Source organism: Ascaphus truei, chromosome 4 (genome assembly GCF_040206685.1).
Source record: "Ascaphus truei isolate aAscTru1 chromosome 4, aAscTru1.hap1, whole genome shotgun sequence".
Lineage (NCBI taxonomy): Eukaryota > Metazoa > Chordata > Amphibia > Anura > Ascaphidae > Ascaphus > Ascaphus truei.
In genome coordinates this window covers 85,853,317-85,873,316 of record NC_134486.1, presented here as the reverse complement: position 1 = coordinate 85,873,316, position 20,000 = coordinate 85,853,317, and the positions used below count along the sequence as shown (strand labels likewise).

General features: G+C 41.0%; 1 protein-coding gene across 9 annotated transcripts in view; it reads left to right on the top strand.

Annotated features, from left to right (window-relative positions):
• Positions 1-20,000, top strand: part of EHBP1 (EH domain binding protein 1) — a 428,910-nt gene that overhangs the window by 326,668 nt on the left and 82,242 nt on the right. For 5 of the 9 annotated variants that reach the window (XM_075596145.1, XM_075596149.1, XM_075596154.1 and 2 more), the window contains 3 exons: positions 5,325-5,472; positions 7,851-7,952; positions 19,154-19,281. In XM_075596145.1, the coding sequence (XP_075452260.1) occupies positions 5,325-5,472; positions 7,851-7,952; positions 19,154-19,281 (378 nt within the window). The remainder of the gene's footprint in view (positions 1-5,324; positions 5,473-7,850; positions 7,953-19,153; positions 19,282-20,000) is intronic. The other 4 variants (XM_075596150.1, XM_075596148.1, XM_075596147.1 and 1 more) reach the window with 3 other exon arrangements.

Here is a 20,000-nt window from a genome sequence, read left to right as displayed (position 1 = left end):
CAATGCCTTCTGTCTTCTGTCTGGTAATGGCTGCTCTGTAGGGAGCCGGCTGCAGCTCCATTGGATGGGAGCGGTCACGTGACCGCTCCTCCGCTTCCCCGAGCACCAAATATCAGTTTGGCGCTCGGGGAAGAGTTTCTCCTCCTCAGCGTGCATCAGCGCGCATCAGCAGGGAGAAACTATAGCCGCGCTGATAGCAGATGCAGGGGCGTTCTGCATCTGTTCAGCGCGGCTCAGCACGCCTCAGCACGCCTGAGTGCTCTATGGCCTGGGCCTAATGGCGAGTCTGAGATCAGATGCATTGTAAGGAACCCCAACCCTCTCTAATAGCTTGTCTGATATCAGATGCACTGTATGCAGGGCCGCCGTTTGGGGGGGACAGCAGGGGCCAGTGTCCCGGGCCCGCTGAGTGGGAGGGGTCCTGGCTGGCTCTGCAAATTTCCCCTGACAGGCCCTGCTGCCGGTCACGACCAGACCCCGGCTCTCAGCTGCCTGCACGACCTTTCTTCTCTCTGTCTCACCCCGCCCAGCTTCCAGTGCCGGCGCTCGAGGGGGCTGTCTGATGTCAGCGCGCCGGAAGGAAGCTTGGCCTAGCTTCTGACGTTCCGCTTGCTGACGTCAGAGAACCCCGTTGCGCGCCGGCAGTGGAAGCTGATGGTGTGGGACAGTGAGAGGAAAGGTCCTGCAGGCAGCTGAGAGCCGGGGCCCGGCCGTAACCGGCAGTAGGGCCTGGCCAGAGGTCGGGGGAAATTTGTAGCATGGGCTCCCCTCTCCCCCCCACCCCCCCCCCCCAGCCAGCGGATCCCCGCAGACACTGGGCCCGGCCTGACCCAAGGTAAGTCTATATTTTAATATGTATTGGTGTCCTTGGGGGTATTTTTATATGTATTGGGGGGCTTGGGTATTTTTATATGGGTTGGGGTATTTTTTATATTTATTGGGGAGGATTTTTTTTTGGATTGGGCTCTTTTTTAGATGTATTGGGGTCTTTTTTTAGATGTATTTGGTGGGTTTTGTATGTATGTATGGGGGATTATTTGTATTGTTTTTTTTTTTATATATGTATTGGGTAGGTAGGTTTTTTGTATGTATTTGGGGGGTGGGGAAGATTGTATATATTTGGGGGGTGGGGATTTTTTTGTATGTATTTGGGGATGGGAAGTTTTTTGATATATATTTTGTGGGGGGAATTGTGTGAGGGTGGCAGGGATTGAGTAAGCATGGGGTAATTAACGAAGGGAGAGGAGAGAGGGGGTGGGTGAGGAAAAGATGGAGTAAGAGTGAGACGCAGGGGAGAGATACATGTGAGGTGGGGGGGTCAGGGATTGAGTGAGCATGGGGTAATTGATGGAGGGGGTAGAGTGAGAGGTGAGAAGGAGAGAAATATATGGGAAGAGGGAGGGAAGTAGAGGGGGCTCACAAGGTGTGAAATGGGACTCGCAACACAGCCGACACGGGGGGGGTGGGGCTGGTCAAAACTGTAGTCCTGGGCCCCGGGAAATCTGTCTGTGGCCCTGACTGTAAAGAACCCCAACCCTCTCTAATAGTGCGTCTGAGATCTGATGTATTGTAAGGAACCCCAACCCTCTCTAATAACATGTCTGAGATCAGATGCATTGTAATTTCTTCTGTCTTTGGTACTATTTTCACGTGACCTGAAAATTTCAGGGAACCCTTTAGGAATGCCCGGGGAACCCAAGGGTTCCTAGGAACTACTGTTTAAAAACAGACTTAGATTGTAAGCTCTTCAGAACAGGGGTTCTTCTCTCAATGTTTATTTGTAAATAGCTGGTTATTACATTTGTGTCTATGTTGATAATGATAAAATAGAATCAGTGGGGAATTAAAAGCTGTCAAATATAGCTTTAGTACAAGGCCTTTCACAGGGGTCCAGTTCACGTGTACAGTACTTCAGATTCTGCTCCCTGGGCCTCCTTTTGAACATGCATAGAACACTTGACCCAATATTTAGACAGGAGTCTGCAGTCTGAGTAGCCCTGCTTTATTACTGGATGCTTGTAATCATTTTAGCAATTAAACTGGTTTGGATTGTAAGAATCTTCCAGACAATAATCCACTATTTTTCATTTCCTTTTTGTAATTTAACCTTTTAGTGCTGGTTGCTGAAGAGGTAGGAAACGTGTGAATTTTGGGGGTAAAATATACCAAACCTTTGTGTTCAGTGACGGTTTAGGGTTGATTGTTTGCACACCAGAATAATCTGTTATTTCATAGCTTGACACTTACATTGTGTTTTGCTTCAAGGAAGCAATCCTGTTAGTTAAATTTTTTTCCTTAATAACCATAATAATGTACAAATGGAGTTGGTACTTGATTATCTGAGTGCGTACTTTGCATCAATAAAGATCGTGTTCCAGGCTGCTCTTTGTCAATGCAGCATAAAGTAATACAGCATATGAGCTGTTTTAAACTCCTGTTGCTTCCTGTCCTTCATGAACTAAGTCACACAACAAAATATTGCATCTGTTATACAGTATGGCTGCTTTCCACCACTCCTTCTTTCAGATACTCCTAAAGAGCAACAGGGAATCTTCTATTTTTTAGAGGACTCCATTTACACAGGCTCAGTATCACAAGATTGGCGTAAAGCAGATGTGGTGCCTATATTTAAAAAGGGAGCTAGATCACAACCGGGGAATTACAGACCTGTAAGCCTGACTTCAATAGTGGGGAAACTACTTGAAGGTTTAATACGGGATAATATTCAGGAATACCTAATGGAAAACAAAATTATTAGTAATAGTCAGCATGGATTTATGAAGGATAGATCATGCCAAACTAACCTTATTTGTTTCTTTGAGGAGGTAAGTAGGAATTTAGACCAGGGTAATGCAGTTGATGTGGTCTACTTAGATTTTGCAAAGGCTTTTGATATGGTTCCACACGAGGTTGGTGTACAAAATAAAGAAAGTTGGACTCAGTAATAATATATGCACCTGGATTGAAAAACTGGTTAAAGGACAGACAACAGAGGGTTGTCATAAATGGAACTTTTTCAGGTTGGGCTAAAATTATGAGTGGAGTACCTCAGGGATCGGTACTGGGACCCCTGCTTTTTAACTTGTTTATTAATGACCTTGAGGTTGGCATTGAGAGCAAAGTCTCCATCTTTGCTGACGATACTAAATTGTGTAAGGTAATAGAATCAGAGCAGGATGCAATTTCTCTTCAGAAGGACTTGGAGAGACTGGAAACGTGGGCAGGTAAATGGCAGATGAGGTTTAATACAGATAAATGTAAGGTTATGCATTTGGGATGCAAGAATAAAAAGGCGAATTACAAATTAAGTGGAGATAAATTAGGGGAATCCTTGATTGAGAAGGATTTAGGAGTGCTGGTAGACAGCAGGCTTAGCAAAAGTGCCCAAAGTCATGCAGTAGCTACAAAGGCAAACAAGATCTTATCTTGCATCAAACGAGCAATGGATGGAAGGGAAGTAAACATAATTATGCCCCTTTACAAAGCATTAGTAAGACCACACCTTGAATATGGAGTACAATTTTGGGCACCAATCCTAAGAAAAGACATTATGGAACTAGAGAGAGTGCATAGAAGAGCCACCAAATGAATAAAGGGGATGGACAATCTAACTTATGAGGAGAGACTAGCTAAATTAGATTTATTTACATTAGAAAAGAGGTGTCTAAGAGGGGATATGATAACTATATACAAATATATTCGGGGACAATACAAGGAGCTTTCAAAAGAACTATTAATCCCAAGGACAGTACAAAGGACTCGGGCCATCCCTTAAGGTTGGAGGAACGGAGATTTCACCAGCAGCAAAGGAAAGAGTTCTTTACAGTAAGGGCAGTTAAAATGTGGAATTCATTACCCATGGAGACTGTGATGGCAGATACAATAGATTTGTTCAAAAAAAGGTTGGACATTTTTTTAGATGGGAAAGGTATACAGGAATATATCAAATAAGTATACATGGGAAGGATGTTGATCCAGGGATTAATCCGATTGCCAATTCTTGGAGTCAGGAAGGAATTTATTTTTCCCCTTATGAGATATCATTGGATAATATGTCACTGGGTTTTTTTTGTTTGCCTTCCTCTGGATCAACAAGTAAGTATAGATATACAGTATGATAAAGTATCTGTTGTCTAATTTAGCATAGGTTGAACTTAATGGGTGTACGCCTTTTTTTCAACCTCATCTACTATGTAACTATGTAACTATGTAGCTCCACCATGATACAAGGCTGGTCATGGAGCAGTTCCTCCTACTTGTTTTTTCACCACCCATTTATTTTATACATGGTTGGAACCCCTCATGCTCTCCCTCCTTCTCCCCCATGCCCCTTATCCCCCATCCCTCACTCCCCTTTTCCCCCATCCCCTTTCCCGTTCCTGAGATACTTACCGGGGAAGTCACTGGCTTTAAATCTCCCTCAGGGTGAAACAAAATGGCTGCCAAATCTCAGGCCAATAGGAAGTTAGCAACATCATCAGTTGTAGCTTCCTATTGGATGGACATTTAAATCCTCTGTAAAAACAAGGAAGCAATACTGGTAACTCCACCAGTAACTATTTGGTAACCTGAAGATCCACAGAGCTGAAAATAGTGCTGTTCACCTCCTGGAGGACCCTCCAGTTTCAATCCCGTCAAAATAAACAAATTAAAATTGGTTAGCATAGATTCCTCCTTTAAGTAGGTTCCTCTTAGCAGTTCCATTTTGCAAAGGACAAGGAGCTTTGGGAAGATGTAGAGATCATACTGCAAACCAGGGGTGCCTAAGTTTAGTCTTAATGAGCTACCAGCAGGCAAGTCGTCTTGGTGATAATTCAGGCTAGCCCAAATTAAGTATTTGTGAATTAGAGACGTCTTGGAAATGTGAAAAGTTCCAAAATAGTCTGCTCCTTCCTAGTGTAGGAATAACTGACCGACAGACTCGCACTTCTCCATGCTTGCTCTTTGTCTCTTGAAAACCTGACCTGTTGGTGGCCCTGGAAGAGGGAGCTTGAACAGTGTTGCTGCACACCACAGTACATATTTATTTTCATGGGCAACAGGAACATGTATTTTCCCCACCGACATGAACTGCTTTATCCACTTTGCTACCAGAGGGGCCTGAAATGTGTTTTAGAGCAATGCACAGAGGGCCCATCTGACAGCAAAAGGGGTTCAGATATGCTTGAATTGTGACGTGACACCTATCTGACACAGAGAATGCTACTTATAACCGAGGACCGAGCGCCACGTTGCAAACCATTCACTATCACGACGATCAGATTGAAAACGAAAATTGCATTTCTGTCAATTACTAAGCTGGCAAACTGTTCAATATATCCCAGCAGCAAGATGAAGAGCGACGCCGGCAGCTGAGAGAGCGAGCCCGTCAACTCATAGCAGAAGCTCGATCTGGAGTGAAGATGTCAGAACTTCCCGGCTACAACGAGGTGCCTGCAGAAAAGTTGAAAGAAAGGGCAAAGTCATCTGGAGGTGAGCTACAGAACTCAGGCCGAGGGCAGCTCGTGATATCAGTGCGAGACCTTCAATGGTGCGGTCCCACAGGGGTCCAAAATGAGCTAATGGCAATTATATGTTTAATAGGTTAACAATTGGTGACTGATGCCTTTTTTTAAAATTTTTTTTAAATATACTGGGTTTTTTGTTTTGTTTGTTTTTTTAAAGCATTGTATTCTGAAGTTTATGATGGGTGTTACTGCACTTGTCATGGTCTCATCTCTTCCTTATCCAGTACCACTTCCTAATTTGTTCTAGCCGATCATGTCTGAAGATGACATTGTAATCATCAGTTGGAGCAAGCAAGAGTGGTAATCATGCAGACACGAAGGCTCCTCGTAAAAATGCAGTTTAAACAAAATACGTTTCACAACGTAAAAAAATGATTACATTGATACTGATTTTTTTTTTTTTTTAAGCATCAATCATCTAGGTTTACCTAACGAAACATAACACTGTGGTTCGCTCGCTTGGACTCGGTGTGACTTCACAGGGGCTGCATTGCTGTGACTTCATACAGTTGCATGCTGTGTGATGGTCACTTTGCTGTGTGCAGTGTGTACACAGAGTATCGTGGAGCTGATCCTTGGGGTGCAGCCCCATTTAGCCACATAAATGGTAGTTTCATTAGAATGGCAGCCCTCGACCCTGCCACTCGCTCTGTGCAAGTGTTTTAACAATTGTTTCAATAAACGTTTAACATTTTGCAACAATTTTGGCCCACAGGGCTTACAAATTACACGAAGCAGAGGTCATGTGATTCTGGGCTAATTACGCGCTTATTTAAAATGTTAGTATTATTTGGAAGCGATTGCACAGTTCAATTAATCAGAGCAAAGTTTTGAAGAGCTTCTTAAAAAGTTTGAAATGGGCCTACATTTGATAGGCCATGACCAAAAATTATATATTATAGTAGTTATTTTTAATACAAAGGGCTATGTCTGCTATAGTGCGCTGAGCTGTATGGCACCATGCATCCTATTCACTTCAATGGGTCACAGGGTGTCTCAAGGCTTAGTAGCTATAACCCGAAATATAATTACCATGAATAAAGTGTGTCTGCACCTTTTAGTAAGAATCTACATTTATGACAATGTAAGTATCAGAGAGGCTGATGTGCACAGGGATTCATCTCAAAGCTGCTGTGTATAAAACATCCAGCGATGATGAGCATAGAATGGACCAGGTTTTTGCCATTTCAGACAAAGATGAGCGGTATTAGCAATGGTTCTCCATAAACGTCATACGCTAATCATTCACATTACCAATCCAAGATGGATATTTTAAACTATAGCATCATACTGACATAATAAATATATCTACATTAGAAGAGGTGTACGAAAATAATATATGAAAATGATTGTGAGATACTTCTCTCTTCCACTGGAGGCAGCCATCTTGTATCTGTGACATCATTTGGGATTGGGAGAAATAGCCCTGCACCCCCTTGAAAATGTAATGAAATGGAGTATCTAATACCTGCCAACTGACTCCAATTTAACAATGTGGTAATGATACAGGCTAGTTTTTCTTGACATTTAACTCTATTATACCAAAGTTACTAACAGAAGAGAAAATGAGAATGCAAAACCAGGAGTGCCATGTTATGTCACTGGTGTCCTTGCCTTGGTCGGTGAATATGGGTAAGGTATACACTTCCAGACTCCAAATTAATTTCTCATTAAAATATATATGTTACTCAAATGCAGAAAACAAAATATATCCTGCCATGTAAATTTTTGGTTGCAGAAATGATTGGTGCCTTCTTTAACCAAATATAAGCGACTTTAAACAGTTTGGAAGTGTGCCTACCAATGTATCTTGATTACATGTGGCACAATGCAGCACTTTTAGTTTGTATTGTGTATATATTACGTATGTACCTGTTCACAAGCTTGTCACATGTATTTAGTGATGTATTTAGTTTTGCTTTGTCTCAGAGTTTTGCCACCTTGCTTCTGATCACTACAACACTCAGCCAGTCCGGGTTTTCGTTTTTCATTTGACTGGGAGAAGTGAACACCACAGCTGGCCGGAGCTTTTCTTTTAACAAGGAGAAGCGTCCAGGGACATCCCGATCCGGTTACAGTTCCTTTGTTCTCATAATCTTATTTTAAAAAACCTGGACTGGCTCGATCTTTTGGGTGATTTTCCGATTCTGAATCAGGTGTAAATACTAGTCGTGTCAAAAATGACCTTGGCGTCCGTATAAAATGTATTACTTTTAACCCCCTTTTCGGCCAGAGGTTTTGCTAATACATTGCACTACAATGTGGCTCAAGGACATCTGGCAGCAAAGGGGTTAATGGCATGGCATGAATGAGACCTAACCTTAACGCTGCATATTCCTACAGATGAGGCTGATTTTAACAAAGCACGCACTAATGAGGAGATTCCTGATTACACCTGTGTGTGTGGTGGAGGTGAAGCTACTAACATAGAGACTGACTTTACTGGTAAATCAAATTCTGTGTCCTCTTGCATGCCTAACATTTATTTCAACTCTTCTGCTTGCATGGTACTGTAGTTTGTCATAGATTAAAATGAGCAGTTGAAGCATGTTACCATACTCCATCTAGCTAAAGCAGCAATTTCCTGCGTTGATCCCACTGGGAGGCCACTAGTGTCAGACTGCAGAGCTTCTGCCTCCAGGGCCCCAGAGAATAGTCCTGAAGAAGGGGCTTTTGAGTGGCGGGAAATTAGCAGTCCTTCATTCATAAACACCCAGGTTTAAACAATGTAATACACACAAAAATGACTGTATAAAGAAGATTGCGGCTTTTAACCATTACAGTGCCCTAATGACGTACGCCAGAGGTTCTTATGATCCACCAGGTGTGTCATACAGTAGGTACTTGCTTATTTTCTTGGGGTTGATCGGGCTGGCCTTTCCGAAGGAGCATTCAGCCTGATCAAAACAAAATGAGAGCCCCCACCTCTTCCATTTTCGGCAGCCTAGCACCAGTCGTGGTCATATGATCACCCACGAGCAATCACATAACCAAAAGGCTGCACAGAATGTAACCGTCAAATTAGGTTCCTTAACACCTAACCATACTAAAAGCAAATCGTTGGCTGCTTTTGTTACTTTGGAAATTAAGCACAAATTCCTTTTCCTTCGGGCGGTGTTTGCCAATGAGCTGTTTTATGTACCCTTCTTTCACGCTGTCCTTATCAGAGAGCAAATAAAAACAAGGGGAGAGATAGAGATAAGTGAAAATGGCTATATTGCGCACAGCCAAAGAGAGTGGGTCAAAATAGAGCATAAAAAATAATTTTATTAGAACCACATTAAAAAAAACGGAGGCCAAGCAACCCTCTTTCATGTTTCGTGCATAGGAGGGTTGCTTGACCCCCGTTTTTTAATGTGGTTCTAATAAAATAATGTTTTATTCTCTATTTTGAGCCACTCTCTTTGGCTTGGCGCCAAATATCTGTTTATGCTCATCCATACTATACCATTGGCAGCACGCCCATTGAGGAGACACAGGACAGGGACATACAAAAGTGTGTGTGTGTGTGTATATGTGTGTATATATATATATATATATATATATATATATATATATATATATATATATATATATATATATATATATATATAATTTAGGTTATGGTGGGTGAAAAGATGACTGAGAACCCTCCACCGTGTAGCATATACCAAATAAAAATATTACTTGACAGGTCTGCAACCCTGCTTTGTTGGTTGCAGACCTGTCTAAGACGTGAATGTGCTCACAAGTAATATTTTTATTTGTTATATGCTATGCGTGGAGGGTTTTCATTCACCTTTTCACCCACCATAACCTAAATAATGTGTGGTGAAAACCTACCCAAGTCTTAAATTGCAAAGCCAGTACAACCAACCTCACACTGATGAGACCCAAAAGTCGAAATAGCTGTCTGTGTGTGTGTGTTAACTGGCTTTGCATCTGATCCCAGGCTATGTTTAAAAGCTGTGTTTAAAACAGCGAGCATTGGCTTAAGGATTCCATGCAATAATAGATTTAAGACAAAAGGTGGCACTGTGTGCTCATTTGCATGTAATTTCCCAGAATCCCTTGCTGCAGTTGAAGCACTGTATGCTAGGTGATAATGATGAAAAGCAGGGTTGCAGACATGTCTAAGACATGTGAATGTGCGCACAAGTAATATTTTTATATTTATATATATATATATATGTGCCTCATTTCTTTATTAGTCCAGGGACTATCCCAATGAGGCCTTGAGGGGTGGGTTCATGCCCACTAGCTCATGCCTTCAGGGAAACATTGTCCCCTTTTTATGGACTATCTTTTGAGACTTTTGACTCACTTATTCAATTTATTCAATTTACTCATATAACTAGTCATGTCCTGTGTCTCTACTTATGCGTGAGCTAATATACAGTGTATGTACACATTGATCCAGCACTAGGGTGCTTACACCACCAACACTTTTTTCTCGAGATAGAGATGAGGGCTCTTCCTGTGCAAACTCCTCTATACGTCGGAGATATCCCACGAAAGGTAGTGTAGTAGCCAGAGATACTCAAACTCCGCCAAAGTCTCTGCCCTCTAACTTTAGAAAATACTTACTGTAGGTGTATCCGCTAAGGTGTCACTACAGTTAGTGCACTTCTGACCTAGGAAGGGTTGCCCGTTTTAACAAATATAATGTCTCTATGCTTTCTGCCCTCCAAAACCAGTTACAATTAATCACTACAAATTTGTATAAGGAGTCTAGATAGATTTTGATATTTGGGAAACCTTTCCCAGGGTCACATACCATAAGGGGAAAGCGTTTCTACCAACTTTATTCCCTTGAAAATAAGGGATTCAATGTTTCCTAATATATTGCCCCTCTGCACCCTAGAGCAGCCCTGCGCAAACTTTTTGAGCTGCGGTGCCCTTCCTGGGAGCCGCAGCATTCGCGCCCCCCCCTCTCCCGATGGCTCGGCATCAAATGACATCGCGGGTCATGTCACGTGACCCCACCACGTCATTTGAAGCACGTTGCCATGGCGACGCGTCGCCGAAGACCCGGCTGGCAGCAGGTAAGTGAGTTACAGAGGCCTCATGCCTGCCCCAACATTTAATTTAAATGCCGTGGGGTAGAGCGTGGGGCCTCTGTAACCGCCCGCGCCCCCCCTACAAATTCTCCCACCCCTGGGGGGTGCGCCCCCCAGTTTGCTCACCGCTGCCCTAGAGTAAACCTTCATGGATCTTTTTCCCATTGCATGTTTTTTTTCTTCGTATTGTAGGAAAATAGACAAATCTTATTCACTTTGTTTAATGTTTCGTACCAATGGGAAATGTTCGTCTCCGGTAATAGCTGGTGACGCAAGATGAACATATACATTAAAATAATTTGCCCCGTCACAAATAACAATTTGCATGGATTTTACTGTTAAATATGCCACAATGTGTGTTTGTTTTTACAAAGAATTTACAAGTATAACATGCTTTTATTTTATTTTTTTATAGCTTTTCTCTCACTCATTACGTGTATTATTAGTATTACTAAGAAAAGCCATTTTGAATTTTATAGGGCTGTAAATAGTACTGTAGTGATTTTACTATTGCATGTATAAATGTGTAACAGGCTTTAGAGAATGTCAGTGGTTATTATAACACTCATAAGCAAACCTTCCTACTTAGGCCAAATAAAATAAGCTACATTAACATTTGATGCTGCCACACGAACACAGTTTCATCACTTTGCAGGGAGGGACCTGCGGTGCATTGCAATGCGTTTCCGGTAGTGCCAGTGCATTTTTACACAAAAAATCTTCTAACATATATATGCTCATAGCATGGATGCAGAAAAGAAGTGAATTTTTTATATTTATAATTTATATTATCTGTTATTTATTTGATTACCACATGTATTACTACTGTGAAGCGCTATGTACACTAATGGCGCTATATAAATAAAGACATACAATACAATTTAATTTTTTATAAAAATAAGATGGAAAAAAAACTACATACAAAGCCCCCTTATCAATTTTTCAATTTTCATAAATGGACTATTATCTCTGTAATGTCGCTTTTTTTCCCCCGACCTGCCTTTTTGTTTTGTTTTGGCAGTTGTTGTGAGGCTTGAATATATTTTTAATTTCACTTGATTTGTATTGCTGGAAGAAAAAAAAAAGGGGGGGGGGGAATTAACGTCACTGATGATAATACTGAAGAAAAATAAAGCTCAACATTAAAAAAAAAAAAACTTTTAACCTTTGTTAATCCTAGGGAACATATGATACTGCATACAGCGTGTACTTTCCTCTTTTTGTTTGTTACAAAAATGTCTCCAGCAGTTTCCAATGCAGAAATTTTCAAATGTCCACCATTGTGACTTTTCAAAGAGCTGCTTTATAATTCAACCATGATCACTACTTCCTTGGAATCTGTGCAACGTTCTTTGCTACGTTGCGTGTGGGAGCCTAGCTGGCCTCCAACAAAAGCAGGCAATGTATGTTCCTTTTGCTAGGGTTGTTGAAGTTAGACTTTTCAACCAAAATGATCGTCTCGCAATTTTTTTATTGATCTTTACCAAGACGAGATGCATCAGTTCAGCATGAAAATAATTTCCGAACATGTAAACCATTTTGATGCTGATGATCATAATAAATAAAAGAAAAAGGTAAGGACGAGGCTGTTATGTGGCCGAGTGCTTTTCGTTTATTGCCTCTGCAGTACATGTTGCGTAACATATCTGCACGTTCCTCTCAATGGGTGCTGGTTAGGAACAGCAATGAACTTCTTACCTGGCGACCTGATGGCTCTCACGACTGGACCATTCCTAGTTCTGAGGTGGTCATTTGGATTGACAGGTTTGAACACAGAAATAATTGTAGTCATCTTTAATGACAGGAATAGAAAGCAGTTTGTTGTACTTCTTATGAAAATGTGATCTCTGCTGATGGATGAAATACATGGGCCTTTTGAAGTGTTCTCCAGGAAACATAGTTAAACTTTTTACAATGGAGTTTAGCCTTGACTGGATTAGTGACCTTGTCACATCTTGAACCCTCTTCTTCTCTGGTAATTTTAGGGCTGTTTGGTTGCACCTGTTAAGCAAAAGTTTATTAAAATCTAAGTTGAGTAGTTGTTGATGTTAATTCTTCCATGGTTACAATCGCTGGACTTAGTCTCCATCCCAGTTATCAAAGACAATCTTCCATCTGTTTCCGTTTAATGTAATAACTTTGTGTTTTCGTCACCACGAAAGGTCTAATATATGTTTAAAGTAATCAAACTAAATCATAGCAAGTAGTTGACTTCATAGTTTTTCCCTGTGCTGCCATGTTTAGTGTTCTGCATTTCTCTGCTGTCCTAACGTCACTTCTTGTGAAGTTATTTATGGTAACGCCCGTGACGGGGACCATATGGTCATCTTGTTTTTAAAGTGTAATATTAAAGTGGCATTAACTCTTGTTTTTTTTTTTTTACTAGGTGGGAAACAGGGTGTCTCCGGAGCTGAACCTTATTTCATTTTAACGTTGGGGGACCCCTTGCTTTTGGAGATACATATCTGTAAAGGAGCTGCTGGTTGCAGCCCTGGCCGGGCAAAAAAAATATCTGTTTAAAGGTCCAGTGGGCCAATAGGAAGCTGCGATGTCATCTCTTGCGGCTTCCTATTGGCCCACGTGACACGGGACCTTTAAACAGATATGAGATAGCAGCATCTTTAGAGGCAAGTATCTCTGGTTCAGCTCTGGAGACCCCTGCTTCCCACCAAGGGTGGAAATAAATATGTATTGATGGTCAAACAAATTTGTCAAGTCTGCAAAGATTGAAGTAAATGGAATAGAACTAGAATAAGTCGAAGACTGTCTTCCTTGGCCAGCAAATAACAATGGATGGGAACCTTTTGAATTAAATTAATAGGAGAACGAAGATGGGATGGAGCGCATTTGGAAGAAGCAAGACTATTTCAAGTTTCCATTCCACTGTGCCTCAAGAAGGAAGTTTGACCAGTGTATCCTGCCTTCGCTCACGTAAGGATGTGAAACTTGGACCCTATGCAAAGATAATACAGAAGATTCAGACAATGCATAAAAAGAGAGATGTATGCTGGGTATTACACGAAGATGCAGGAAAAATAATGAATGAGTTTGAAACCAAACAAAAATCTGACATCACAAGGGTGAAGACATTTAAAATGGCAGTGGGCCGGACATATGGCAAGAAGAAATAAACATCGTTGGACAAAGATGGTACTCGGCTGGATTACAAGAGAGATTAAAAGACCAAGACAACACTTGGACGGTATGCAACCAGATCGGATTGCACATATTTGGAAGAGTGCCCTGATATCTGACTATATGTATGTAAATATATTGTGTGTATCATTTATACGGTGTGTGTGTGTGTGTGTGTGTGTGTGTGTGTGTGTGTGTGTGTGTGTGTGTGTGTGTGTGTGTGTGTGTTTATAAGTATAATTACCAGATGAGGGTCCAGCAATGAGACATATATATGCACACATACGTATACACAAACACACATACATACATACATATATATATGTGTGTGTGTGTGTGTGTGTGTGTGTGTGTGTGTGTGTGTGTGTGTATATATATATATATATATGTGTGTGTGTGTGTATGGTTTCTCTGGCTTTGCATCTGATTCCCATACAGTGCTTTTAAAGCTGTGTTAACAGCAAGCATTAGCTTATATGGTCTCCATGTAACAATGGTTTTTCAGACAAAAGACACATTATGTGCTCTTTTGCGTGTCTTTTCCCAGAATCCCTTGCAGTGGAAACACTGTATGCTGGGGATAATGGTGAAAGGCAGGGTTGCAGACCTGCCTAAGACATGTGAATTTGCTCACAAGTGATCTTTTTATTTGAGATATATATATATATACAGTGGTCGACAAATCACCAAAAAATCTACTCGCCACCTAGTACCACACGTGTGCTGCTTGGACCAATAGGAGCTCGCCACGATGTTAAATCCACTCGCCCGGGGCGTGCAAATGTATAGGTTTGTTGAACACTGTATGTATATATATATATATATATATATATATACATACACACACACACACACACACACACACACACACACACACACACACACACACACACACACACACAGTTGTGTGAAAAAGAAACTAAACCCTCTTTGAATTCTATGGTTTTACATATCAGGACATAATAACAATCATCTGCTCATTAGCAGGTCTTAAAATTAGGTAAATAGAACCTCAGATGAACAACAACACATGACATATTACACCGTGTCATGATTTATTTAATAAAAATAAAGTCAAAATGGAGAAGTCATGTGTGAAAAACTAAGTACACCTTATCATTCAATAGCTTGTAGAACCATCTTTAGCAGCAATAACTTGAAGTAATCGTTTTCTGTATGACTATCAGTCTCTCACGTTGTTGTTGAGGAATTTTGGCCCACTCTTCTTTACAACATTGCTTCAGTTCATTGAGATTTGTGGGCATTTGTTTATGCACAGCTCTCTTAAGGTCCAGCCACAGCATTTCAATCGGGTTGAGGTCTGGACTTTGACTGGGCCATTGCAACACCATGATTCTTTTCTTTTTCAGCCATTCTGTTGTTGATTTGCTGGTGTGCTTGGGATCATTGTCCTATTGCATGACCCAATTTCGGCCAAGCTTTAGCTGTCAGACAGATGTCCCCACATTTGACTCTAGAACACTTTGGTATACAGAGGAGTTCATGGTCGACTCAATGACTGCAAAGTTCCCAGGTCCTGTGGCTGCAAAACAAGCCCAAATCATCACCCCTCCACCACCGTGCTTGACAGTTGGTATGAGGTGTTTGTGCTGATATGCTGTGTTTGGTTTTCGCCAAATGTGGCGCTGTGCATTATGGCCAAACATCTCCACTTTGGTCTCGTCTGTCCAAAGGACATTGTTCCAGAAGTCTTGTGGTTTGTTCAGATGCAACTTTGCAAACCTAAGCCGTGCTGCCATGTTCTTTTTAGAGAGAAGAGGCTTTCTCCTGGCAACACTTCCAAACAAACCATACTTGTTCAGTCTTTTTCTAATTGTCTTGTCATGAACTTTAACATTTAACATGCTAACTGAGGCCTGTAGAGTCTGAGATGTAACTCTTGTTTTTTTTGCAATTTCTCTGACCATTGCACAGTCTGACCGTGGGGTGAATTTGCTGGGACGTCCACTCCTGGGAAGATTGGCAACTGTCTTGAATATTTTCCACTTTTGAATAATCTTTCTCACTGTAGAATGATGGACTTTAAATTGTTTGGAAATGGCCTTATAACCCTTCCCAGATTGATGGGCAGCAACAATTGCTCCTCTAAGATCATTGCTGATGTCTTTCCTCCTTGGCATTGTGTTAACACACACCTGAATGCTACAGACCAGCAAACTGCTAAAACTTCAGCTTTTATAGAGGTGGTCACACTTTCTGATGATCAATTAATCAAGGGCATTTGATTAGCAGCACCTGTCTACTAATAAGCATCTTAATTCCTATGGAAGCAGTAAGGGTGTACTTAGTTTTTCACACATGGCTTCTCCATTTTGGTTTTATTTTTGTTAAATAAATCATGACACGGTGTAAAATGTCATGGGATGTTTTTTACCCACCATAACCTTAATAAATATATATATATATATATATATAATATACTGTAAATATTACTGTATATTCATTTGCATGTCTTAGACAGGTCTGGAACCCTGTCTTTCACCATTATCGCCCAGCACACAGCACTTCCACTGCAGCAAGGGATTCTGGGAAATGACATGCAAATGAGCACACAGTGCCACCTTTTATCTCAAGCTCACATTACATGAACAACCCTTAGCCAATGCATGCTGCTTTAGACACATCTTTTAAGCAGGGCTTGGGAGATGCAAAGCCAGTAAACCCACTCACAGACATGTTTCAACCTTGATGGGTATCATCAGTGTGAGGTTGGTTGCTGGCATTTGCTCATTTGAGATTTAGATTAGGTAATCACCACACTTATTAAGGTTATGGTGGGTAAAAAATAGTGACAAAAACCCTCCACAGGGTATATATATATATATATATTCATGCTTTTATTTTATTACTGTTTTTTTTAAATATAGGATTGAGGCAGGGGTCTCTGGAGCTGAACCCTATTCATTTCAGCTCCGATGACCCCCTACTTCCCGAGATACTTACGTCCGTAGGGGGCGCCGGTATCGCAGCAAAATATATAAAGCTCCCGTGTCACATGGGCCAATAGAAAGCTGACCTGTTGACGTCACAGCTTCCTATTGGCCTGCAGGGCGCGGAATCTTTGAAACTGCGCCATTACGAGAACCTTGCTCGTTAAGCAGTGCGGCTACTGGAGCCCCCTATGGGGGAGTAAGTATCTCTGGAATGCGGTGGTCCCTAGAGCTGAAATTAATGGGGTTCAGCTCCAGAGACCCCCTGCTTCAATCATATGTTAAAAAATAAAATAAAGTGAAAATCACCCGCTTTGATTGCTGGTTTAGTATGAGGTTTTCCCTGTGGAGTAAGTAAATGTAACCGTGACATTATCAGCAGTGTTACAAGTTCTATCTTTAGTTACATTGTATCTTGCTGTCATCTCGCAGAGGTGAAAGTTATGTGAAATTACCAGGAAAAAAAACACAATCTAAGGTAAAGAAACAGCATTCCACCTAAGGGTCACTTTTCTTTTTTTTTTAATGGTTAAGCAGCAGGGGGTCTCTGTAGCTGAACGCGTTAATTTCAGCTCCGACTCCTTGGTTCTCAAGCTACTTACCTCCGTAGGCGCTGCCGGTTCCTTCCTGGTTCTGAAATCCTCCGGTGTATGTCAGCCAATAGGACGCTGAGACGGAAGTCGTTGCGGCTTCCTATTGGCCATGGTGTTGCGGGATATGGCAACCTCCACTGTGTTTACCCAGGGGAGTATGGTACATTTTTGGAGGCGAGTACCTTGTGAAACAGGTATTCTAAGAGTACTTATCTTTTAGGGTGTAGGCAGCCTTACATTATTTTCAGGAGATTGCATATTTTTCAGTACTCCCTGGGTTTCATTTTTTTTTTTGAATGCACACTGTCGAGTCATGATAGGAAAAGATCATTATCAAACATGTAGCGTATGGCTTTCAACAATGTATATTTCAATTAAAACTGTACATGACCACGCCTATTTCATTTGTGTTGCTTGCCATTTGCTGCTTTCAATTTCCTCGCCATTGATTCATGTTAGAGGTAACGTTACATACCACATACCTGATGCGTGTGACACGTGTGTATACCACAGGTTGCTTCCAGCGAGGCGACAAAATATTTTCCTTGAAATTGATAACAAAGCCAGAAAAATCTATTATCTATAATAATGCTGATTCGTTACTTTCAGTGTTTCAGGCTCGAAGAAGTATCAGGGAAAGTACTCTCAAGAAGTATCAAGTTAAACATTTATTGAGATGTGGCAATTATTTCTCACCCCACCTCCCCCCTTTGGTTTTGTCACCCCAACTTGGCTTGTCTGACATGGCACAGCGAAGCAGAAAGAATGCTGAAACTAACTCACAATAGGATCACAGTGGTTAAAAGCAAAAAAAAAGGTCATAGGAAATATTCATTCACAAGCTGCAGTGAAGACAAAAAAACACTTGAGTGCATCCACGTCTCATACGAGCCTCCAAGCCTGTCACAGGCTCTCTCACACATCATACAGCGTTTAAACAGCAGATATCAAGAAACCGGGGCGGGGAGGAGCAGTCAAGTGTCAGTTATCTTTTATCCCGTTAACTTATGAAAGCATCAGCCCGGAGCATATACTGGATTTGCAAAAAAAAAAAAAAGTGAAAGCGCTCACCCAAGTAACACTACATTTTCTTACGTTTTGCCTTGAAATGTTTCATAGCTGACATTTAATCGCTTTTTCAGAGTTCGGCTTAAATCCCAAATCTTTATGGTAGATGTCAGGCAATCCCTAGTTTTTCCATGAACGAAGTGTATATACAGTATAAAGGAGAAGTAGTTTTGGTGATTTTAATGAAGAATTAATCCGGTTGCAGTTATTAGTATGGCATATGATTTTTTTTCCTTACGGTTGAAATTAAGCTGCTTTTTCCTTTTTTATTTTTCTCGTGTTCACTGTGTAATAGACAGGAGTTTTTGATGATTAAACTCGTGATTTCGGGACCCGGTCGTGCAGTACAGTGTCGGCATCTCGAGCAACTAAATAGTGGAGTGACATTATTGGAATGTAATAACTCTATTTCAGCAGCTACAGATTCAAAAGGGTTAATGTGCTTTTGCCATTTCATCGTGCAGAAAACCCCTCTTTCTGCAAGCAAAAGAACTTCATGTACACAGAGACAGGAATGTGCATGTTCTACGTGTACGTACACGAGAAGCAACGTTTTCAATTAACATAAAAGGTGAAAAAGTTCACTTTTCATGTGTAACCTCTAAGTACCACTGAGGCATTGACACCAAGCCAAGAATAGGCTAATGTGTGAAGGTTTTCATTTTTTTTCTAGTGCAAAATACATTAAGAGCATGTATGAGCTTGCACACATGTCTAGTTCGATACACATCTCAATTAATTTTAACATCTCGTGTTACCTCTCTTGTGAATTTGGATTGCAGTAGTGCAATGTTGACATATTGCTGAATGATTGCCAGGTCTGCATCTCATGTTGTTTTACTTACAATTTGCATATGTAGCCGGACCAAACAGTAACACCGTGGATGTGAAACTGAAAAGACTTCTGGAGGCTCAGCCACAGGTAGCAAACTCCTTATCCAACGCCGCCCAGAAGACTACACCCGAGGGCTCAGAGAGAGACTTGAAGGTGAGTACAAATGGCTGATCAGTGTACATGCTCTTTGGTTCTACACTTTGTCACCTTGAAGTTACTGAACCTTTATCATAGATAAGAAACGCAATCTGCAGGACACAAAATACCAAACTCATGAATAGATGACCTTTCGCACCATCCTAAACCTGAAGTCTTCTTTCGTACACAATTTATAGTTCCTCAGTCTACGCCAAGTTTTTTTTTTTAATTGATGTATTTGCTGCCAACATCTCTACTAGAGGTTCTTCCAATCATCATCTACCATGTCAGATATAGTATAACATTTTAGTACACACCATCTTTATAGCATGGCCTTTAATTGTTCTTGTTGTTTTTTTGTTTTTTAATTTAAATCTGGCATCCCTCCTGGAACTAAACTAATGAAGGAGGCATGTTTAATGGTGTTAAATATGGGCAACTGACACAATGAACAAATAAAAATGAGACAAATATAGATATTTTGTCAACTTTAAATGTCTCCATGGTAACCGAATGCTTTAGAGAGGTTTTTACCGTCTTAATTGTGTCTCTTTGTGAGAAGACTTTGTAAACGGTTATATATACAGGTAAACTGTTATATATACAGGTACTGTAAACGGTTATATATACAGGTACATTGTTGATCCAGGCATTTTTCATTTTGTTGTCATGTTTAAATGCCACCATCTGTAGACAAATACATTAAAAGGAAGAACAAGAAGTACTAGAGAGCG